Source organism: Artemia franciscana, chromosome 17 (genome assembly GCF_032884065.1).
Source record: "Artemia franciscana chromosome 17, ASM3288406v1, whole genome shotgun sequence".
NCBI classification, from domain to species: domain Eukaryota; kingdom Metazoa; phylum Arthropoda; class Branchiopoda; order Anostraca; family Artemiidae; genus Artemia; species Artemia franciscana.
This window is the reverse complement of record NC_088879.1, coordinates 30152469-30177480: the sequence shown is the minus strand read 5'-3', so window position 1 is coordinate 30177480 and position 25012 is coordinate 30152469. Positions and strand designations below refer to the sequence as shown.

Here is a 25012-nt window from a genome sequence, read left to right as displayed (position 1 = left end):
CCCCCCAACTTCCCCTTCTCTGGATCCGGCCGGGATTTAAAATAAGAGCTCTGAGGCATGATATCCTTCTAAACATCAAATTTCATTAAGATCTGATCACTCCTTCATAGGTTAAAAATACCTCATTTTTTTAATTTTTCAGAATTAATCCTCCTCCTCCCAACTCCCACGAAGAGAGCAGATCCGTTCCGATTATGTCAATCACGTATCTAGGACTTATGATTATTTTTACCACCAAGTTTCATCCTGATCCCTCCACTCTAAGCGTTTTCCAAGATTTTAGGTTTCCCCTCCCAACTCCCCCCAATGTCACCGGATCCGGTTGGGATTTAAAATAAGAGCTTGAGACACGATATCCTTCTAAACATCAAATTTCATAAAGATCTGATCACTCCTTCATAAGTTAAAAATACCTCATTTTTTTAATTTTTCAGAATTAACCCTCCTCCCCCAACTCCCCCGAAGAGATCGGATCCGTTCCGGTTATTTCAATCACGTATCTAGGACTTGTGATTATTTTTACCGCCAAGTTTCATCCTGATCCCTCCACTCTAAGCGTTTTCCAAGATTTTATGTTCTCCCTCCCAACTCCCCCCAATGTCACCGGATCCGGTCGGGATTTAAAATAAGAGCTCTGAGACATGATATCCTTCCAAACTTCAAATTTCATTAAGATCTGATCACTCCTTTGTAATTTTAAAATACCTCATTTTTTCTAACTTTTTAGAATTAACCTTCCCCCCCTAACTCCCCCAAAGAGAGCAGATCCGTTCTGGTTATGTCAATCACGTATCTAGGACGTCTGCTTATTTTTCCCACCAAGTTTCATCCTGATCCCTCCACTCTAAGCGTTTTCCAAGATTTTAGGTCCCCCTCCAACTCCCCCCAATGTCACCAGATCTGGTCGGGATTTAAATTAAGAGCTCTGAGACACAATATCCTTCCAAACATCAAATTTCATTAAGATCCCATCACCCGTTCCTAAGTTAAAAATACCTCATTTTTTTAATTTTTCAGAATTAACCCTCCTCCCCCCAACTCCCACGAAGAGAGCAGATCCGTTCCGACTATGTCAATCACGTATCTAGGACTTATGATTATTTTTACCACCAAGTTTCATCCTGATCCCTCCACTCTAAGCCTTTTCCAAGATTTTAGGTTCCCCCTCCCAACTCCCCCCAATGTCACCGTATCCGGTCGGGATTTAAAATAAGAGCTCTGAGACAAATTTCATAAAGATCTGATCACTCCTTCACAAGTTAAAAATACCTCATTTTTTTATTTTTCAGAATTAACCCTCCTCCCCCAACTCCCCCTAAGAGGGCAGATCCGTTCCGGTTATTTCAATCACGTATCTAGGACGTATGATTATTTTTACCACCAAGTTTCATCCTGATCCCTCCACTCTAAGCCTTTTCCAAGATTTTAGGTTCCCCCTCCCAACTCCCCCCAATGTCACCGTATCCGGTCAGGATTTAAAATAAGAGCTCTGAGACATGATATCCTTTCAAACTTCAAATTTCATTAGGATCTGATCACTCATTTGTAAGTTAAAAATACCTCATTTTTTTCTAATTTTTTAGAATTAACCCCCCCCCCCCAACTCCCCCAAAGAGAGCAGATCCGTTCTGGTTATGTTAATCACGTATCTAGGGCTTGTGCTTATTTTTCCCACCAAGTTTCATCCCAATCCTCCACTCTAAGCATTTTCCAAGATTTTAGGTTCCCCTCCGTTGATTCCCCCCAATGTCACTGGATCCAGTCAGGATTTAAAATAAAAGTAGCAAAACCAGGACAGACCAACCAAATTTGAAATTACTATATGTAACTTAGTTAATACCAAGTGCAATAAAAATTATAGCCTAAGACTGAAGTGCATAAAAAGATATGGTCAATGTGCAGAGTAGGGAGGGGGGCTCAAGAAGGATCCATGCTAAAACAAAATAGGCATTTTCAGATTGCAATTTTGTGCTCTTTTCATAGTTGAAAGTGCTTTTGGTAAAATTCCATTTTAGGGACTTTAAACTACAAGAGGCAATACTATAGCACTGCCATGAAGACTATAAGGCTTCAATATATTATTATTTATTTATTTCTTTTTACCCAGAAGCACTTCATATGAAAGGGTTGGTTGTATAAACTTTGGAGTGGGCTCATTTGATTGGAAATAACAAGTTCTAGTACCCACTATAAGAGTAAAAAATGATCAGAGGGCAACTAGCCCCCATCCCACACCCTTCCTTCCCTAAATAGATCCAAGAAAAATTATGAGATAGCCATTTTGTAAAAAAAAAAAAGTTCAAAAATCAGATTAAAAAAAAAACAGGTTCAACACAAACCCCCAGGCACAGGGGCAGGCATTAAAAGTTATGTCCTGGGGGGCATATATGGTTCTTATGGAAAATATGCTTGTCTAAACTTTAGAGAGGGCTCAATTGATTGGAACCAGGGCAAGTGTTTTAAGTTATGCCCTGGAGGCATATAAGGTTTTTATGTAAGGGGTGGTTGAATAAACTTCAAAGATGGCTCATATGATTGGAAATTGAAAATTCTAGTTTTCAAAAGTTATTATGTTATTATATTAGTTATTATGAGTCAAAAGAGATCAGAGGGCATCTACCCTCCACCCCCCAAAAACACACACAAGTACACCCTTGGTTCCCCAAATGCATCCAATCAAAATTTTGAGATTGTCAGTTTTTTTGAAATAGTCTAATGATTAGATAACAAAAACTTTTGGGTCAACATACTCCCTCCCCAGAACCTGGGGGAAGGGTTGTAACTTCTGCTTTGGGGGTTTTATGGATTGAAGTGGAAGCAGTAAATGTAAAGACATGCCTAAAAAAGTTGTCACTGGGACCTGATGATGCACATCCCACATAACCCCTATACACATGGGTGGTAGCAAAGAGGATAGATGCAATTACTAGCCAATCAGTACAACCTCTGCAGTTGGGAATCTACTAGAAGCAATTGTTAACACTACAATCCATAAAGACTTGACAACCAATAAATTATAAGGACCAGCAGTTCCAAGTTGATAATTATACAACTGGATTTGGTAAAGACATTTGACAAAATCTGTCATCAGGAAATCCTTAGATTGCTCCAAGCTGCAATTTAAGGTAATTAAAGACTTCATGTAAAGCTCTAAGCAACTGAGGCAAATGAGGATGTGGTTGACAGAGTGATGCAATGCCTAACATATAGGAAATTAATAGTTACAATATTTGGTGAGGATGGATGGACATTTTCCTCACTGGCTCTTGTTAGAAATGGTGTACCCTGGTACACCTGGTACACCAAATCGTACCATACCTGGTACAATTTGACCATCTGGGGGGGAGGGGATTGGGAGGGGCTGGTTAATTCAGAAAAAAAAATAAAGTATTTTTAACTTATGAGCAGGAGATGGGATCCTAATGAAATTTGATGTTTGGAATGATATTGTGTCTCAGAGCTCATTTTTAATCCCGACCGGATTTGATGACATTGGGGGGAGTTGGAGGGGGGAAACCTAAAATTTTGGAAAACCCTTAGAGTAGAGGGATTGGGATGAAACTTGATGGGAAAAATAAGCACAAGTCCCAGATACATGATTGACATAATCGGAATGGATCCGCTCTCTTTGGGGTAGTTGGGGGGAGGGAGGGGGTAATTCTGAAAAATTAGAAAAAATGAGGTATTTTTAACTTACAAACGGGTGATCGGATCTCAATGAAATCTGATGTTTAGAAGGATATCGTGTCTCAAGGCTCTTATTTTAAATCCCAACCGGATCTGGTGACATTGGGGAGGGGGGGGGCTAGGCGTAAACCTAAAACCTGAAAAACACTTAGAGTGGAGGGATCAGGATGAAACTTGGTGGGAAAAATAAGCACAAGTCCCAGATACATGATTGACATAAACGGAATAGATCTGCTCTCTTGGGGTTAGTTGAGGGGGCGAGGGGTTATTTCTGAAAAATTAGAAAAAATGAGGTATTTTTAACTTACAAACAGGTGATTGGATCTGAATTAAATTTGATATTTAGAAGGAAATCGTGGCTCAGAGCTCTTATTTTAAACCCGACCAGATCTGGTGACATTGGGGGGGGGGGGTTGGGAGGGGGAAACCTAAAACTTGGAAAACACTTAGGGTGGAGGGATTGGGATGAAACTAGGTGGGAAAAATAAGCACAAGTCCTAGATACATGATTGACATAACCAGAATGGATCTACTCTCTTTGGGGTAGTTGGGGGAGGGGTTAATTCTGAAAAATTAGAAAAAAAGAGGTATTTTTAACTTACGAATGGGTGATTGGATCTCAATGAAATTTGATAATTAGAAGGATATTGTGTCTCAAAATTCTTATTTTAAATCCTGACTGGATCTGGTGACATTGGGGGAAGTTTGGAGTGGGGGAACCTGAAATCATGGAAAATGCTTAGATTGGAGGGATGGGGATGAAACTTGGTGGGAAAAATAAGCAGAAGTCTTACACACGTGATTTAAATAATTGGAACGGATCTGCTCTATTGGGGGGGGGGGGGTTAATTCTGAAAAATAAGAAAAAATGACATATTTTTAACTTACAAAGGATTGATCAGATCTTCATGAAACTTCATATTTAGAAGAACCTCATAACTCAGATCTCTTATTTTAGATCTCAACCAAATCAAGAGTAATTGGGGGGGGGGCAGTTGGGGGGACTGGAAATCTTAGAAAATACTCCACTCTCTTTGGTGGAATGGGGGGGGGGTAATTTTGAAAATTGAGGTATTTGTAACTTATGAAAGGGTGACCAGATCTTAATGAAATTTGATATTTAAAAGGATCTTGCTTTAAAGTCCTAATTTTAAATTCCAACCAGATCCTGTGACATTGGGGGGAGTTGGAGGGGGAAACTGGAATTCTTGGAAAACATGAAAATTGGGGTATTTTTATCTTACAAATAGATGATCGGATCTTAATGAAATTTGATTTTTAGAAGGAATTCATGTCTCAGAGCTCTTATTTCAAATCCTTATTAGATCTTTTGACATTGGGGGGGGGGAGTTGGAGAGGGAAATCTTGGAAAAACACTTGGAGTAGAGGAACTGGGATGAACCTTGGTGGATGGATTAAACAAATGTCCTTGATACATGATTGACAGAATTGTACTGGATTTGCTCTCTTTGGGGGAGTTGGGGGGAGGGGTTCAGTGATTTGGCAAGTTTGGTGCTTCTGGATGTGCTAGGATGATGAAAATTGGTAGGCGTGTCAGGGAGCTGCACAATATGACTTGATAAAGTCGTTTTCCCAGATTTGACCATCTGGGGGACTAAAGGGAGAGGAAAAATTAGAAAAAATTAGGTATTTATAACTTATGAGTGGGTGATTGGATCTTAATGAATTTTGATATTTAGAAGGACATTGTGACTCAGAGCTCTTATTTTAAATCCTGACCAGCATTAAGCCTCTTATTTTCCTTTTTAAATCAATCTATTGATTCATAGAATTTTGTTAGAGCTCATACCGTATGAGCTCTTAGCTCTTGTTTTCTTTCAATTTTGATAGTCCACCAGTGGTGTAATTTTGCTGAAATCCTGGGAGGAGGGGCAAGGCTAGAGCCAATTTTCCCAAATAAAGTGGAAATGACACTGAAAAATGAGCCATATAGTATCACAAAGGCAAAGATACACTAAAGAAACTGACCAATTTCTGCATATGCTTGAATTATGTATATACAACTTAGATTTGACAACATAAAAAATAACACTAAATTTCAACTGGGGGGGGGGGGCAATATCATTTTTGAGTGTCTTATCACATTTTAGAAGCTCTAAATTTTAAGCCCTTAATCATCTTTGAGGGTCCGTAAAAAAGGTCTTAGAGTTTGAGGGTCTTAGTTGAATTTGAAATGGAAATGAAGGTAGAATTTTAGTTCAGCTAATTTTTGCTATCTTGGAAAGGGGTTAGGGTAGGACAACTTTCAGTAATGAATCCAGGGCCAAGAATATACTTAGGGAAGGTATTGAAAACCTTCTATGTTAACCCTCTTCTGATTTCTAAGTCTTAGAAATTGGGCTACTTGACAGGCTGACCTACTTCACCTATTGAAATTTTGACAAAACAACATTTACCATAATTTTTGGTAATCAGTTTCTTTATCTCTGGTTTTAGTTCTGAAAATACAATTCCTCTTGTTTGAGTAGAATTTTAAGCCATATCAATGGTTTTTTGTTCTAAGTTTACAAAGCATATTTGCAGATCTGTGAAACCTCATAAATTAGGATTGAGCAAAGTTGTGAAGCTGAAAACAATTTTTTATACTTTATTTAGACAGGAGACCACTTGATGCCTTTTTTTGTTCTTTACAAATATAATAATTGCTTCTGCTGCTAATTAAAATCAAAGCACTTTTTGACCTAACCTTATTATGAATAATTTTAGCACTGCTAAAGAGCTCAAAAAGTGCTTAAATTTGAATTTGTGGCAGATGTAAATAATATCTTTGTAAAGAACATAAAAAAGGCATCAAGTTGTATGTTCACTTTATAGGTAAGACAACTAGCCTATATAAACTGCAAAAATTTTACCTAGGGTTGGGTATTGAACAGTCACTAAGTCACTTTGAGGCAAATGTTTAGTTTCATCACAAGCTGTCTAAACTGGGAACTATGCTGCAAAGCAGCATAGTTCCCAGTTCCTGTTGCACTACCAACTAAGTACTATATACTATAGTACTTAGAAATGCTAATTCTAGGGGTGCATCCATTTCTGGTTGACCCTCCTCCTCCATGGGGAAAACTAAAATGTGTAAAGTGGGCTTGCTTACAGGTAACATTACCTATAGAGCAAAGTGTATTAGTTCTTGAGCCCTGCAGGCAGCAGGGCAAGGTCTGTATTCTATATTTATTTAACAAACCTTGTTCAAGGTTTTTTTTTATCACTCTGTTGAATAAATATGTGAGTCCCACTCTGTACAATTGCAAAACAAAAATTAACTTGCATGTCCCCCTTCTATCTAGCTGAGGAGCAGAAAAACTCAAATATAGGCTACCAAATGGACTATTTCCTTTCCTGTTGAAGCAGCATTAATGTTGTGAAATAGCCAGTTAGCATTTGTTGAATAAGACTAATAGGAAATTAAAAGCCCATACCCAGCTGTGTATCTATCCGTCAAGGGGAGGGTGACAAGAAGAAGCAGCACAGCCTAGCCTACTAGGCCAAAAGAAATATTTTTTGTCATCCTTACCTTTCAGCTCCTGTTGCACTACCGACTTTCTTGGTGGATAAAATTTGCAGAATAACAGCAGTTAGCTGTTTTCCCTCCATTAGGTCTTTGACAGCATTTGCTGTTAATTGAGGCTTTTGCATTTTCAATACTTTTGACAGCAAATTCAAAATCTTTCCAACATGCTGGTTTAGCCGCGCTCAATGAATCTGAAGAAGTGTGTGCTAATCTCGTATAGTTAGATGGCGGTCACCATGAGTAGAAAATATTCTCTTTCCTTTTATATTCTTCTTATGATTATTAGCGCTGTAGACCGAAGGGGATCCATTCACCTGCTCAAACTACCCGAAATGCTTGCACAGACTACATTCCAAAAATCTATGCTAGATGATAGCCATCCAAGTGATCATAGTAATAATTGCGTCTCTTTAGGACCATTAACAACAAACTATAGATTTTGGCTTCCAATCATGTAAAAGGGAAAAACTGATATGAAAACCAAATGAAACAAAAGCTTACAATTGACAGCAGTAGTTTCTCAGACTCTTAGAATTCTGTTCCATAGTACAAACATTCAACAAAATACAACAAAATACATTTCACAAAATAATATCGAGCGTCTTCCGACGTCCAGTGGCAATATCTGTATAGGGGTGTTTGGTGGATTCCTCATTTGAAAGGATCTGCATTAAATAAAGCGGTTCCCCCTTTTAGCTTCCAATAGGCTATATTAAAACCTTTAGACTTGAAAGTGTAATGCATAAAATCATGGTCAACAATTTTTATTTGAGCTCCGATAACATTTCTTGAATTTCGGGTCCCAACGTTTTTGGGGAGGGACGTATGCTCTTTTAATTGCAAAATTACCAAGACTCTAAAAGACAAAGAGTGAGCCTGAAAAATCAACTATTTTCGAAAAAGAGGTGAAACATCCTTTAAATTAAAATTTTTATTAGAAAGTCGCACCATAAACTTCAGCGCATCAGTAAACTTTTCTGTAGAAGTTTCAAGCTCCCATCTGCGAACATCCAATAGTTCATGATAAGGACCTGTAAGTAAGGAGCTACATGGCTCAAAAGTAACCGGAAATCTAAAAACAGAATTCTGATATCAATAGATGTATCAAAGGAATTGGCTTGTTATGCTGTTTCCAAATATATAAAACTCATTTCCAAACATATAAAAATTGGGTGTTACCCATCAATAGCTAAGCGCCTGAGAAAATTTGTCTGATTTTCCTTTTATCAGTCAAAGGATCTTAATGTAAATAACCTCATCAGATTCAGATTATCCGAAAACCCTATTGTAGAAGTTTCAATCTTCCATCTGCAAAAATGTGGAATGTTGTATCTTTTCTTTTGCCAGATGAAAGCTCGTGGATGCCTGTTTGTTTGTTTGTTTTCCCCAAGGGTGATCGCATCAAATAGTCCTAGAATGTCGAGTGAAGGCTCATTCGAACGGAAATTGAAAGTTCTGTCCTTTTTAAGAGACCGAAAAAAGTGGAGGGCAACTATATCCTGTCCAACCTCTTTTTTCCTTGAACTCGTCTGATCAACATTTTGAGGAGGCCATTTTGTTCAGCGCAGCTGAGAGGATCATGTGTGCATGTTTGGATGTGTGTGTGTGTGTGTGTGTGTGTGTGTGTGTGTGTGTGTGTGTGTGTGTGTGTGTGTGTGTGTGTGTGTGTGTGTGAGTGTGTGTGTGTGTGTGTGTGTGTGTGTGTGTGTGTGTGTGTGTGTGTGTGTGTGTGTGTGTGTGTGTGTGTGTGTGTGTGTGTGTGTGTGTGTGTGTGTGTGTGTGTGTGTGTGTGTGTGTGTGTGTGTGTGTGTGTGTGTGTGTGTGTGTGTGTGTGTCCAAGTATATATGTGTGTGTGTCTATGAGTGTGTGTGTTCAAGTATATGTGTGTGTGTGTGTGTATGTGATGTGTGTTATTAAGTAAAAAATAATTATGCTTGTATATTAAGTAATATGATAATATAGGTTGTTAAATTATTCTGTTTTCAGCTTAATAAAACCGTGTTATACCAAAAAGAAAGGAGCTTCTCATTCACTTTCCAGGTTGTACCTGAAACGTCATATTAAACACACACAAAAACAACTAAAATACTCGTTTTCAGGTTAATAAAATAAACCATGCCATTTCAAAAAAACTTCTCATCCATTTTGTAGGTTAACGTAGCTAAAGTATCACCACCAACTCAAGGGGCCAGCAACTTCTTTGACGACAAAGAGATACCCATATTCGCACCACCAGCCCAATTTCAAGATAATCTCCATGTAGAGACAGAATAGGCCCCAGATTGGCTTGAAAAACTATTACTAGATTTTTTTTAGTGAGGCAAGTAGTGATACACCCCCAAAACTTTCAACAGGGGTCCGGTTCGGTCAAGAGCCCTTGAATACGAAAGAGCATTGGAGTAATGTTTTGATTTGGATGATCACCTCAGTCTTGATACACCCAAGGATGTTTTGAGCGAATTAAGGGATTTCACTCCACACACAACCCCTAGAGTTCACAATGAAGGTGAAGTAGGACAAAGTGGTGCAAACATGAAATTCCCAAAACGCCTCCTGTTTTGCAAGAGTTATAATTATCCGAATATACCTTGCAAAATGAATGTGTTTATAGGACTGAGTTTGTGGATCCATAATAGTATAGAAGATGTATATTCTGGACAACCTAAGTCATCCATGCAATTTATGTGATTTTCAGTCCATTTTACATTATTTTAACATGAATTATTACACATTTTTACAATTTTCCATCCCTACATTCAACATGAATTCAAAAGCTGGTTTTAACAAGTATTCATTTGAAAAGAATTTTGCAGCTGTTTAAAAAGAAACTTTAGGTAATGACACGTTATTTACTTGGATGACGTATGAGTAACATGATGCGTATACAGCTTTAGAAAAGAGATATTCTTTATTTTTTAAGTTTTGGAGAATATTTTAAGCCTCGACCTTTCATCTAAGTCCCCAATAATGTTAAACCTTCACCTTTAGCGGTGGAAAAATCAGTTGTTTTATCAACAATTTTATTTCCAGCATATGTGCCTAGTGCAGTTGAACCACTTGATAGATTAACTTTACCTTTTGCAGCTGCTAATGGTATTAAAAATGAAAGTAATTCTCCATTTTGAATTATTTGATGATAGTTGAAGTTTATTGATGACGTAGTTGATGATTATAGACAAAATACCAAGGTCAAAATTTTCGTAATACTCTTTTCAAAAAACTTCATAGGCTTGATTTTTACTACAACCTTCCTTTCATTCTCTTTTGAAATGCTTCTTCGGGATCTTTTTCAAGTATATATATTATAACATTTTTGAAATTATCTAAACGTCCAGTTAACTGCATAAAGCCCTTTGAGTATACCAAAAAAGTTGAAAAATTAACTCCATCTTCTCCATTTTTTGGGTTTGCAACATTTCTAATGTTGTAAATTCTATTTTCCACATTAATATCTTCTTTTGTAACTTTTAAGGTATTTTTCACTAATAGTCCTTTGTCATCAATTCCAGTCTACATATTGTCAGGTTATTGATAAATTTTAGTTAATCTATTAGTATCCGCAATTAAATACTGATTTATAAGAATTTGTTGGTTAATAAATTCACCCTAGAAAAATCGTTTAAAATAATTTTCGTATTTTGTACATTCATTGCATCTCTCTCTGATTTTGAATCACCTAGATTAGTTAATCGTTTCAACTGTAAATCAAGATTACCATCATCATCAATTAATTTGCTTCGTTACTTGTATAGTTCCGATATTTACTTCCCAAGCTTCCAAACTTCTTCATTTAGTATACACAAATTTTATTAAGCGAATATCAAACTTCTATCTGTACTTGAGAGATCCATCATATAAAATAAGAACAAAGCTCACGAAGCCAAGTGGATTTTTTCTTTTTTAATGGTTTACTTAACAGATACAAAAGTATTGCAAAACTATAATAAAACTAAAAATAAAATCGGAAAATCGTTAGCTTTAGAATCAGTAAGAGACAAATTGTGAAACTTACTAAAAACGTCCAGAAAAACAGCGACCGTCAAGAATTAACAGTTGCTAAAACGAAAAAGGCAGAAAGAGGTAGCACGAATCACTAATAATAAAGGTACATCTAATTAAGGACTTACCCCTGGTTCCCACTGCTGTATCAATCCCGACAGGATCTTTTTCTGGCAGAACAGACGCATGACAGAAGCGGTTCATAGAGAAACACAGACTTTTGCGTCGCTACGACAAACTGTAGAAGGCACCTAACAGCCAGAATTAGCTTTTCAATCAGCTCCATGACATTGGCTATGATTCTTTTTTTTTTAATCATAACAACGTATGCGATTTGTCGTTCGAGTTGAAGTTATCCAACGCATCCGATATTACAGCAAAACGGAGGGTTTTGCGTCGTTTGTCGCAGGATTTGTGTCATTTATCGCATGTCGTGGGATTTTGCGCGAAACCGCAGCAGTGGGAACCAGGGGCTACATGCATAGTGGGTTTTAAAGTTGCCATTAAAGTGAGTTTATTCATTCGAGTAGCTTCAGAATTTGATCGAGGAAGAAGTTGCAGAAATCTGACATTTCTTTTCGTGGGAGAAGTTGCATCATCCCCTGTCTTTTTCCCTGTCTTAGTGCCAGTACTGCTAAATTACGTCCAGCAGTAGCACCGAGTGTTCCTGCAGGTTTAACTTACCATATGTAAACAATTTGATTCAGATGACTTTACTTGTACTGCAAAACCTTATGACAAATGAATGATGTTGCTAATGAAAAAATAGTTTATTTTATACCTTTGACTGGTCGTTGAGTGTGACCCGAAACACAAGCCTGTGTTTCGAGCGTACCTCTCTTTAAATTTTCGCTTCATCTATATTTACATCATGAAAGAATTTGTGGGGAAAATTCAAAATATAGACATGTTTCCTTCTGCACAGTTGAGTCCTAGCTGGAAGAGAGGAAGAACCATCCATTTCAATCCAAATTTTTTTGCACATCTGGCCCTCAAAACTAAAGGTATGCTTATAAACAGTAAAACAAATTCTATCATTGTTCAAACACTGACCAGGTGATAGCAGAATTGGCTATTTATATCCAATGAAATTTATAGGCTGTATTTTAATAGGAATCTATATTAGAACCCCCGCTTACAGTACACTAAAGCAGCATGAAGGCCTATCAGAAGATTAAATGCCATGAAATTAGTGTACTAACAAGGTAGTAGAGCCAAATTCAAGATAGAATTGAAAAAAAAAGTACTTTGGATGAAAGCATAGATATGTTGCAGTAATTTGCCAATCAGGTGCCCAATCAACCCTTAAAAGACTTGATTCTATCCAGAATCTAACTGAGGTTTTCCTTTTGAGCAAAAAACACAACACAAGTAAAAGCTTTTATGTTAAGAAATTTGCCTAGCCTACTTGACAGTTCTCTATACCAATTGGAATTTCAACAAAAGAACATTTCACCTTAATTTTTAGTTATCAGTTTCTTTTTCTCTGGTCTTAGTTCTGAAAATGCAATTTCTGTTATTTGAGTAGAATTTTTAGCCATATCAATGCTTTTCTAAATTTAGGAAATTTATTTGCATATTTTTGAAGGCTCATAAATTAGGATTAAGCAAAGTTGTGAAGCTGAAAACAATTTTTTTGTACTTCATTCAAGCAGAAGATCTATTTTGTAAAGTTTCACTTTTTTGACACAAAGATTTTTAAAGGTCATCAAAAGTCACTGTCCTCTAGAGTGAGAAGGCATAGAGGTAGGCACTTCTAAATACCCTCCCAGGACATACAAACTCTGTAGACTCATCCCTGAAAGCTTTATTTTCCTAACTTGACCCCTTTCCAACATAGTAAAAAGTAGATAAACTAGAATTTACCAGATTTGGAAACAAGTAGAGATATAGCAGTATTGAAATAGCCTACATCATTAAACTGTGGACTCCATAATCACTACCAGTAATATAAATAGAGACTTGATGTCAATTAAGGAAATAATTGCTTGCTATTGGAGGTATACAACTTTCTGTGAAAACCATAAAGTAATTCTATACAATGGGCACCAGCTCATTTTGGGATTGATGGTAATGAAAGGGCAGACAGAGCTGTAAAGCAGATCAAAAGTATTAAGGAAAGATAGGCAAAACGTTTGAAATGTGTTAAAATGATAGCTCTTTTGATATCATGATACATAAGCTTCTGAAATATGGTGCTTTCAGAATTAGAGACAAGATTATGAAAATTATGGTTAAAGTATACTTTTTGATCCAACTGAATTACCAAAGGATTCTGGAAAAAACTTTAAATAAGCCTTATTAGAGATGGTATCAGAGTGAATCTAGTTGTATAATTACTAGATTAAGAGATACTTATTGTCATGTTTAACACAAAGCATGATTTAAGGAAAGGGGAAAGTTGCACATCCCAAATTTTTCCTGTTCAGGTGAATAATTAAGAACAGCCTTAATCATGGAACTCCTCTTGAATTTAGTTGTTTAGATTAAGAAGAGGAATATGATCTGGCAAAAAGAAAAGCTTCAATGAAGGCCCTATCCCTGTCTTTCATATAAGTATGAGCATTAAAAAATATTAGTTCTATGTACAAAAATACTAGTGTTTTATTTAAGGTACAAAGCCAGGTTAGCTGTTGGTTCTGTGTTATCAGGAGTTAAATAGGGTTGTTTTGCACTCCTTTTTTGTGATATGGCTTGGGATAAATGAGGTTTAATTGGTGATATTAACTTCTAAAAAGCCTAAACAATATACAAAAAACAAGACAAAAAAAATGTAAAAGACCAATATTTGAATAAAAGCCAATAACAAAAGATTTTGAACTTTGTTTTTTCTACTATATGTTTTCTTTGGGCTATTTTTGTCTGTTGGTAAAGGCTTCCAAATACAAGCAATAATATTTGGACTTTTATTAATAGAAGTCCAAATTTTGTATTATTTTTTTTTAATTCATTGTTGTATTATAACAAAAATCCATTTTTAATACACCTTTATTGCAATTGTAAATTCCCATGAATTGACACCACTGAAATTCAGTCCATATAAAAGTCAGTAAGCACTGAGTAGGTTATGTATGACTTCTTAATAGTCCAAGTTTCACTAAAAATGTTAGTGTTACAAATGGTTGCATAGGTGATGTGTATAAAGAGAGTACAGATTTCATTTGAAAGAGAAGGGAGGAGGTCCAAATCTTCCTTTCAAGATTCAAAATTTGATAAAATATATGGCAAAGCAAACAACTAAATGAAAATGATTAAGCCCTCCCCATTTGTTTTTCAAAACTCTTGACCTGTTGCCATAATAAATAACTGCTAAATTTAAATATAAAAGTCTACTCTCTGTCAATATAAAATTAGGAGATACAAGGAGTATAAGATACTTTATTTCATTTTGCTAAAAAAAAGAACAACAGCTTTGTTCAGTGCCAAATAGGCCACAAAGATAAATAAACTGACCCATAAATTCACATGGCATTAAAATTATGATAAGACAGTTCATCTAATTATTTATGCTACTGTTAACCAAAGACTGGCAGAATCAATACAATATACTAGGGCATATAGAAGTGCTATTGTTCATCTTCTTCTTTTTCAGTAGTTGTGGGCTTTTCAGTTTAGACTATTCAGTCCTTTTCCTTTTGACTCACTCTGTGAGATGGACAGAGCTACTGAGTTGGTTTGTCCTTATTTATGTTGAATCTGGTCAGATTTCTTGCAGTAAATGTTTTGATACTAGGAGTTGAATTATAAGAGAATATATATTGAGTTCTGTGCTCTGTGTGCAAGTATGGTCAGCAAGACTCTTGACGGATAGTGAAATTTTGTGGTGTTTGAAACATTTTACATTACAGGGTATACTGTGCAGATGTCAGCATATTGCATTCAAATAGGCAATGGTCAACTGTTTCATTTTTAAGATTACATGACCTACAAAGGGAAGAGGGAACTTCGCCACTTGAATTAGGGAACTGATATGAAAACGCCTGAAAATTTAGCCTGTTTGACCCTGACCAAATTCTATGATAAATATTTGAAAGGTGCTTATTGGAGAAAGGTGATAGGGTTGGATTATTCTTATTTAACAGTACCTCTGGTAGTTTCCAGTGGTAAATCTCTAATGAGGATTGGTCTCCCACTTGGCTGGTCAGTATTTAAAGCATTTTTTGCAATTTCATCAGCCTTATGGTTACCAATTATATCCGAGTGGCTTGAAATATACTTGAGATAAGTTCTTATACCTCTTGAAGCAAGATTGTCAATAATCCTAAGACAATGAAATGTGTCAATATCCATCTTATACTGAAAAACTGAAGGAAGCATGCTAAAAGTATAATATCACCATCTAGTAGTGCGTAGGGTTAATGTGTTCCATATGACTTGGAACTCTCCTATATTTTTTAGTGTGCTCATCATTTTGAACTGTTTCCAAGAGTTGTGTTAATGCTAGTATTATTAGCAAATAAAGGCTATTTAACTTGAACTCCATTAGTTTTGAGTGATATGCATCTTCTTTATGAAAAAAGAATCAAACAAAAGTAAAGGGTAAATACAAAATAGAAACTACTTTTCTGACCTCCAACTTGCTAGTCTTCACACTAAAGTGTAACTTGTTCTTTCCTGGAATCGTTATTGTTTAAAGCAAACACAACCCAATTAGGAACTCTGCAACAAATATAGGCACCTGGTAATTGGAAGTGTTTTATGTAATGATAGCCCTTCTGAAGTGAACTGGAAATTTTATTGTTTAAAGCAAAGACAAACCAATGAGGAACTTCAATTTTTAGCTAGACTTTAAGAAAAGTGAAATTCTTGAGGAAACAGCAATGGGAGTTAATTTTATAATCAGAAAAAAACCTTTGATTTACCTTAGATTTCACAGTTTCTCCTTCTTTTTTTAAGAAAATTGCAAAATCAAGATACCTAAGAAGCTGTCTTTTTGTTAAAAGAGCCCCCTATTTATTTTTAAGGTGCAACCCCATTTTCAATTAGTTTTTGGATATTTCAGAGCTTCAAAGTAAAGAAGATGAAGAAAAATCAAAGAAGAAGTTTAGAGAGAAAAATGAGAAGCAAGAGAGAAGTGTATCCAATGAACAAAAAAGGGAGAGTAAGCAACCAAACGAAAGAGAACAGTCAAGATCAAGCAGCCGAGAAAAAAGGCCCCACAAGGAGAAGTTTAGAGAGAAAAATAGGAAGCGAGAGAGAAGTGTATCCAGTGAAGGAAAAAGGGAGGATAAGAAACCAAGGAAAAGGGAAGAGTCAAGATTAGACAGCCGAGAAAAAAGGCCTCGCAAGGAAAAGTTTAGAGAGAAAAATAGGAAGCAAGAGAGGAGTGTATCCAATGAAGGAAAAAGGGAGGGTGAGAATTCAAAGAAAAGGGAGCTGTCAAGATCAAGCAGTCGAGAAAAAAGGCATTGCAAAGAAAAGAGATCATTAAATAAATATGAAAAAAGACATGACAGATCTAAAAGTGAAGAGAGAAATAGCAGATCTAATGATGAAGAAAAACGTCAAATAGTAAGCAACTCAAAGAAAGATAAAGAACAAAGATTATCAAAAGACAGAGAAAGGAAATCATCTAAAGATATGGATAGAAGGCTATTCACAGATAAAGAAAGCGAATCATCTAAAGATAGAGAAAGAAAGTCATCTCAAGATAGAGGACAAAAATATAAAGAGTCAGATCAAGAATCTAGGGATAATGAACACAAATTACAAGAAAAAGGACCAAAGGAAAAAAGACGTTCAAAAGATAGGGAACTTGATAGTAAAAGTGGTGGAAGAGATTATAAAAGTGACAAGTCAAAAACACAAAACGAAAGGAAAGATGGAACATCAAATTTAAATATATGTTATAATAAAAAGTCCCGAGTCCAAATAGTAGGTGATGAATGTCTTCCAGATTGGTCAGTGTTTGAAGAAGAATGGTATATAAGGTTTCAGAAATGTAACCCAGCACCCATAGAAGTACTTGCTACTGATCAAAAGGTATTTTTGTTTTTCTTTTTTACATCCTTAAAAAACGAGCTTTTGATGTCCAAACTAGACTAGTACTACTACTGCTAACAACTCAATGTAGCACCAAGCCGCCTGAGGCCAACTCAGCTACGCACGCTCCACTTACATCCCAATTTATTCAAAGCCTCCCTCTTTAAACCCTCTCAAGAAGTTCCTATTTCCTTTAAGTTTTTTCTTTCGGCATCCTTTTAAATCCATTATTAGGTGACCTGGTTCTTGTTTGGCTCTTTACGGTAGCCCAACAAAGAACAATCTTTGGCAATCTGTTATCCTCCTTTGCAGAACGTTTCCTTGCCATATCAACATTTCTTTCATTACAACCCTCGAAAACAGGATTGATCCATATTTTTTGTACATTTTAGGCTACTGTTTGAGTTACAACAGTCAGTTGGGCACACAATGCAAATTGTTGTCAATTTTTCTGGAAAACATCTCTTAAATCCTCCTGCTTTATTTGGATTACCCATGCTTCAGAACCCTACCTGTCCACTATCATCATTGTAGCTTCTAATATTCTAATTTTGATGCTGAGGATTATCTTCCTTTTCTTCCAATTTCTTTTTACTATATAAGAAACACCAGGCCTTGACTATTTTACTTTTAATATCTTCACTGCACCCACAATCTTTACAAATAATACTAACTAGGCAAGGGGAGCTGCCCAATTGAATGATCTGCTCATTAACCAATATTACCTCTGTTTTAATCAGCTGTTCAGTTTCAGTAACAAACAACTTATGGAGGGCTATACAACTTTTACTGAAATCATTAACCAGAACAACCACAGTAGGCTACATGATGCTCATCAAAAAGTTAGTTTTTTTTCTTATCTTCTAGAACACACATCTGGTGTTCAATTTAGACCCCTTTTGCCTTCAAACTGCTTTTTTCACTTAAGTAATTAGGAACTCATATAAGATTACTGTAAAGCACTTTTGGAATGGTCACCAGAACCAAACAAAATAAGTCGCCTGGACAGAAATGAGCTTTTTTATTTCAGGAAAGAGCACAGGGATCAGACTGCTTTTAGCTTTAATTGAATATATATTTTTAAAGAACTAGCAACTTATGGAAGGATGCTATAAAAATTTTTCGGAAACATAAACGAAAACTATGCAGAGTAACTGGTAGTATTCAGAAGAATTTCTTTAAATAATGCCTTTCGGTACGACTTAATCCCCCAAATTCCGCGGGGGATGAGCTGCAAGTTACAAACTTGAACCATATAGTAATGGTTATTAGGAAGTGTACAGACATTTTCAGGGGGACTTTTTCACGTTAAGGGGTAGGGGTCGGGGAGGGGGTTACGTCAGAGGATCTTTCCATGGAGGAATTTATCATGAGGGAAGAAAATTTCCATGAAGGAGCAGCAGGATTTTCTAGCATTCTTTTATGCTATTTTTTCTAGCATTTTTTTATTTTATTATAAAAGAGGGGCCAAACCTCTTTTATACGTATTAAATCTTTTATACCTCTTTTAATACGTATCACCTTCAAGGGAGGGGCACCTGAAGTCTAATGTAGCTCCTTTAAGCTTAGACACCTTCTTAATTTAAATAAAACTAAAAATCAAGGGACATACAATAACAGCTATATACCATTACTAAATAAAGTAAATTCTAACGATCAATATGATATTTTTTTTTACCCTTAGAAGAGGAACACCAGGAGTCAAATTTAGTTCCTTTACGCTTTGGACACCTTCTTAATTGAAATAATGAAAAAGAAAAAATCAAGGACACCAGGAGTCAAATTTAGCTCATTTAAGCTTTAGACAGTTTCTTAATTTAAATAGTGAAAAAAATTAAGGAACATACAGTAGAAAATGTAACAGCTATGTACCAAGAGCAAATAAAGTACTGTTTGTTGATTAAGAATGATGTGTTTATCACCTTCAAAAGAGGAGCACCAGGAGTCAAATTTAGCTCCTTTAAGCTTTAGACAGCTTCTTAATTTAAATAATGAAAATAAAAAAACAAACAAGGGACATACAGTAAAATATGTAACAGTTATGCACCAGGACAAAATAAAGTACCTTCTGATGAACAAGGTGATGCTCATCACCTTCAGAAGAGGAGCACCAGAAGTCAAATTTAGCTCCTTTAAGCCTTAGACAGTTTCCGAATTTGATTAATGAAAAATTCAAGGGCCATACTGTAAAATATTTAATAGCTATATTTCTGTTTATCCAAGAATATATATATATATATATATATATATATATATATATTTTACCTTCAGGAGAGGAGCGCATGGAGTCAAAATTTCGTTCCTTTAAATTTTAAAAAGTTTCTTGTAAAATAATTTATTTATTTATTTCCCTCAAAATCGAGCGGTATAAAAAATACATAAATGACATTGCAAAAGAAAAACGAAATGCTTCAACAAATGAAACAAAGCTTTTATTTAAAAATCGACTTAATGTCATAACTGATTAAAATACATACAAAAAATAAAATATCAAACGTTATTTAAATACTGAAAAAGGCAAAAGGTTGTGCATAAAGATAAAATTTTCAGACATGTGATACAAATTATCCCTCTTAATCCTAGACAATTCTAACAGCTCTTTAATTCTAAAGCTCAAAACTAATTCATTGTTACAGAAACAAATTGGAAAACCTAGTAAAAATTTACAATATTTAGAATAGCAAACGCGAATTGAAGACAAATCACACATTTTAAAATCAGGAATCACGACATCAATGTCGTGAAGCTAAAATATCACGACAATAGATAGCACGAAGTCGTATTATTGAGCCAAAGGTTTTTCTAATTTTTGTTTGATATCTAAAATAGGCATTGAGTTTGAATCTTGAGCTGAAGCATAATAACCCCAGATAGAGTACAGTCTCTGAAACCGAAAATGAATTACTCCTGTCGCAAATTAGTTCAGCTCGGCTATTGTCATTGACTCCGTGATCAAAGAAGTTGGATTAGAAAAAGAATGAGAAGTTGCAGTTTTTATCACAAGCCCTGATACCAGAATCTAAGAACTCTAACCACTGAAAAGGGAATTCCGCCACTAATTAGAGCTGTCCAAGGCCCCTTTTATATCAATTATAAGTGTATAAAGGGGGGAGCCAGAAGACCTTGATTCATTAATTATCACATCAAATATGTGATATTACTGTTCTCATATCCATAGGCATGGTCACAGCCTATTCCTTTTTTGAAGCCTACTGGATTAAGACTAACATCCAAATGTTTAAAAAGATCCTTTATGCACAATTCAAATAGCTTACCAATTATAGAACCCTTCGTTATCGGTAAATAGGATTTTGATATATTGATTTTTTCTTTTCCGCGTACGTCCCTAAACTACAGTTTTAAAATCAAATTCGTTAAGTATATACTAGAAATACATTTAAAGATATTCTTCCTGGCAAAGTCAAAGGCTTTTTTTTGTCAAAGGCTGCTCAAAACACAGTAAAAGAAGTGTCCTGATGGAATGGATTCTCCCCGTGGGACATTCAATAAGCTTCATTTTTAAATGCATTTTGTGCAGTCCTACTTAATTGCTTTATAAGGATCCGAGATATTTTTCAAAATAGTTTTATGGTATTCACTGAAATATTCCATAACAAAATTATTCTTATATTATTAATATTTTCTTTGTTTTGTACGTATTTGCTCCTTCTTGAATAATCCTTATACCAAAGGATTGTTTTTTTGCCCAAATGAATACCTACTTATTTTACCGGGGAATCGCCTTCCTTTGGAATTTTGATTTAAAAAATAAAGAGTGGTTCCTTGGCTTGTAACATTAACAGATATAAATGTCAAATGTAATATATAAAAATATAACACATAAAGTTTTATCCAATGTATTTTTCAAATAATATAAGTGAAAATATAACAGTTTAAAATAGGGATGAAAGCTTTTAAGGTTTAGAAGTTATCTAAAGGTAAGCGATAATCTAGTTATCGAAAGTAATTCTTGAAAAATAATCATTCTTGAAATGTTATATCAAAAGCCACAGTGATAAGAAAAACCTGTAGTAACACAGTATGTTCATACAACATCTACAATAAGGAGCGCGTATGACCATATATTTGGTAAACACCTGTGATTAGGGTGCTACATTTGTTCGGCATTGTCTCCCTGAGGAAGCTACCTCCCCAAAGCCCTCTGCGGATCCTTACGAACAAAGGCTAATTAGAAGTACTAAACATAGGAATGGAAACAGATAAATGATTCGCAGCATCTTAGGGGTCTTAAAGTGCCACAAACTGCTGTAGATTCTGCAATCAGATTGTTGCAACTCAGCAACAAAAAACGCATTGCTAATGCCAACTATGATCAAGTATTTATAGGGGAATCTCCATCAAAATTAGCCAAGGTGAGTTCCTCAGTGGTTACATATTTCTTGCGTTTCATAGAAAAGATACACGTAGCTCTTACCCACAGATTTGGGGGAATGAATGGAGGTTGAGAGTTTTTATCGGGGAGGAAAGTCAAATAAACCTGATTGTACTGTTATGACACTAGTTTCTGAGCGGCTGAATAAGGGTGGGGGGGGGGGAATTGAGTGTAGAGTAATTCCCCTGTTATATGAACTGTTAAAGTTATGTTTGCTCCTTTATGAAAGCTTTAAATAGTTAGGACCCCCCCCCCCCCTCTAAAAAAGAGCAAAGTTTCTATATCTTTATGCTACATTCATACTTCTTTGGCTGTTTCCATTTGATTGGGTAATGCTGCACCATAAGTGGCGCTAGTGACTCCTGTTGAACCCATGGTTAAATGGAAACTTATAGAAGAATATATATCTTAAAAAAAGTGGAGAATACCAGTGGTTCAATCTTATTGAACAGGGCCTCCGTGTGTGGTTTGTTGTTTTTGGTAGTGTTTGGTGCCAAATTAGGAAAGAGTTTGCTGGTAAAAAAAAATAGCCAAAAAATAAGATAAAAATATATAACACTGAATAGCTCCCAAAGGCATTTTTTTTCCTTGAAAAGTTTTGTTGTTTTTGGAAATGAGCAATTACTTAAAGGTTTAAAATACCAGTTGCGTTGTTTAAAAGTATCAAAGACAGTGAAAGCAAAATCGAACCGCTTGAACTGATTAACGGATAACTTACATAATAAATTGTATTTTAAAAATTTGGAATAACCGACAGTTCGATTTTTATGGCACTTGGTATTAACCAAGTGACATATAGCAATCGCCAATTCTGTCGGTCTGTCTGTCGGTCCCGGTTTTGCTACTTTAGGCACTTCCAGGTAAGCTAGGACGATGGAATTTGGCAGGCGTATCAGGGACGGGACCAGCTTAAATTAGAAATAGTCGTTTTCCCAATTTGACCATCTGGGGGGGGGGATTGGGGGGCCGGTTAATTCGGAAAAAATAGAAAAATTGAAATATTTTTAACTTACGAACTGTTGATCAGATCTTAATGAAATTTGATGTTTGGAAGGATATCGTGTCTCAGAGCTGTTACTTTAAATCCCGACCGGATCTTGTGACACTGGGGGGGATATGGGAGGGGGAAACCTAAAATCTTGGAAAACACTTAGAGTGGAGGGATCGGGATGAAACTTGGTGGGAAAAATAAGCACAAGTTCTAGATACATGATTGACATAACCGAAACGGATCCGCTCTCTTTGGGGTGGTTGGGGGGGGCAATTCTGAAAAATAAAAAAAATGAGATATTTTAACTTACGAATGATCGGATTTCAAAGAAATTTGATATTTAGAAGGATGTGGAGTCTTAAAGCTTTTATTTTAAATCCCGACCAGATCTGGTGACATTGGGGTTGGGGGGGGGGGGTTGGGAGGGGGAAACCTAAAACTTGGAAAAAACTTAGAGTGGAGGGATCGGGAAGAAACTTGGTGGGAATATTAAGCACAAGTCCTAGATACATGATTGACATAACCGGAACGGATCCGCTCTCTTTGGGGTAGTTGGGGGGGGGGGGGTAATTCTGAAAAATTAGAAAAAATGAGGTATTTTTAACTTACGAACGGGTGATCGGATCTCAATGAAATTTGATATTTAGAAGGATATCGTGTCTCAGAGCTCTTGTTTTAAACCCGACCGGATCTGGTGACATTGGGGGGAGATTTAGGAGGGGAAAACCTAAAACTTGGAAAACACTTAGAGTGGAGGGATCGGGATGAAACTTGGTGGGAAAAATAAGCACAAGTCCTAGATACATGATTGACATAACCGGAACGGATCCGCTCTCTTTGGGGTAGTTGGGGGAGGGGTTAATTCTGAAAAATTAGAAAAAATGAGGTATTTTCAACTTACGAACGGGTGTTCGGATCTCAATGAAATTTGATATTTAGAAGGATATCGTGTCTCAAAGCTCTTATTTAAATCCTGACCGGATCGGGTGACATTGGGGGAAGTTTGGGGTGGGGAACCTAAAATCATAGAAAACGCTTAGATTGTAGGGATCGGGATGAAACTTGGTGGGAAAAATAAGAGCAGAACTCTTATATACGTGATTTACATAATTGGAACGGATCCGCTCTATTGGGGGGGGGGCTAATTCTGAAAAATAAGAAAAAAATACGTATTTTTCACTTACGAAGGAGTGATCGGATCTTCATGAAACTACATATTTAGAAGGATCTCGTAACTCAGATCTCTTATTTTAAATCTCAACCGGATCAAGTGTAATTGAGGGGGGGCAGTTGGGGGGACCGGAAATCTTAGAAAACATTTAAAGCGGTGAGATCAGGATAAAACTGTATGGGAAGAATAGAAACCTGTCTAAGATACATGACTGACATAGCCGGACCGGATCTTCTCTCTTTGGTGGAATGGGGGGGGGGGGGGGGTAATTTTGAAAATTGAGGTATTTGTAACTTACGAAAGGGTGACCAGATCTTAATGAAATTTGATATTTAGAAGGATCTTGTGCTTTAATGTTCTAATTTTAAATTCCTACCAGATCCTGTGACATTGGGGGGAGTTGGAGGGGGAAACCGGAATTCTGGGAAAACGTGAAAATTGGGGTATTTTTAGCTTACGAATAGATGATCGGATCTTAATAAAATTTGATTTGTAGAAGGAATTCATGTCTCAGAGCTCTTATTTCAAATCCCAACCTGATCTTTTGACGTTAGGGGGAGTTGGAGGGGGAAATCTTGGAAAAACACTTGGAGGGAGGAATCGGGATGAAGCTTGGTGGATAGAATAAACAAATGTCCTTGATACGTGATTGACAGAATTGTACTGGATTCGCTCTCTTTGGGGGAGTTCGGGGGAGGGGTTCAGTGATTTGGCGAGTTTGGTGCTTCTGGACGTGCTAGGACGATTAAAATTGGTAGGCGTGTCAGGGAGCTGCACAATTTGACTTGATAAAGTCGTTTTCCCAGATTCGACCATCTTGGGCTAAAGGGAGAGGAAAAATTAGAAAAAATTAGGTATTTATAACTTACGAGTGGGTGATCGGATCTTAATGAATTTTGATATTTAGAAGGACATCGTGACTCAGAACTCTTATTTTAAATCCTGACCGGCATTAAGCCTCTTATTTTCCTTTTTAAATCAATCTATTGATTCATAGAATTTTGTTAGAACTCATACTATATGATCTCTTGGCTCTTAGCTCTTCTCGCCTCGTCACAAGTGCCATATGAGCTCTTAGCTCTTGTTGAAGAAAGAAGACTTCCGTGTGCAGTTTGCAGTTTTGTAGTAATTGATTAAAAAAAAAATTCTAAAAAGAAATTTTTCAAAGAAAATTAAAGTTCATTTTAAACTTAAAATTAGCAGAAATAAAAGTCTATAATAACTCAAACTCAAAATGATCAGAAATTAAATAAACAATT

General features: G+C 36.1%; 2 protein-coding genes across 3 annotated transcripts in view; one reads left to right on the top strand and one right to left on the bottom strand.

The window, feature by feature from the left end:
- LOC136038134 (replication protein A 70 kDa DNA-binding subunit-like) overlaps positions 1–7410 on the bottom strand; it is a 31243-nt gene extending 23833 nt beyond the window's left edge. Inside the window, exon 1 of the mRNA XM_065721159.1 lies at positions 7220–7410. Coding sequence (XP_065577231.1) covers positions 7220–7341 — 122 coding nt within the window. The 5' untranslated portion in view covers positions 7342–7410. The remainder of the gene's footprint in view (positions 1–7219) is intronic.
- Positions 7411–11863: 4453 nt separating this feature from the next.
- LOC136038132 (protein argonaute-4-like) overlaps positions 11864–25012 on the top strand; it is a 90800-nt gene continuing 77651 nt past the window's right edge. Inside the window, exons 1-2 of one of the 2 annotated variants that reach the window (XM_065721157.1) lie at positions 11864–12220; positions 16219–17198. In XM_065721157.1, the coding sequence (XP_065577229.1) occupies positions 12088–12220; positions 16219–17198 (1113 nt within the window). In that variant the 5' untranslated portion in view covers positions 11864–12087. The remainder of the gene's footprint in view (positions 12221–16218; positions 17199–25012) is intronic. The other variant, XM_065721156.1, reaches the window with a different exon arrangement.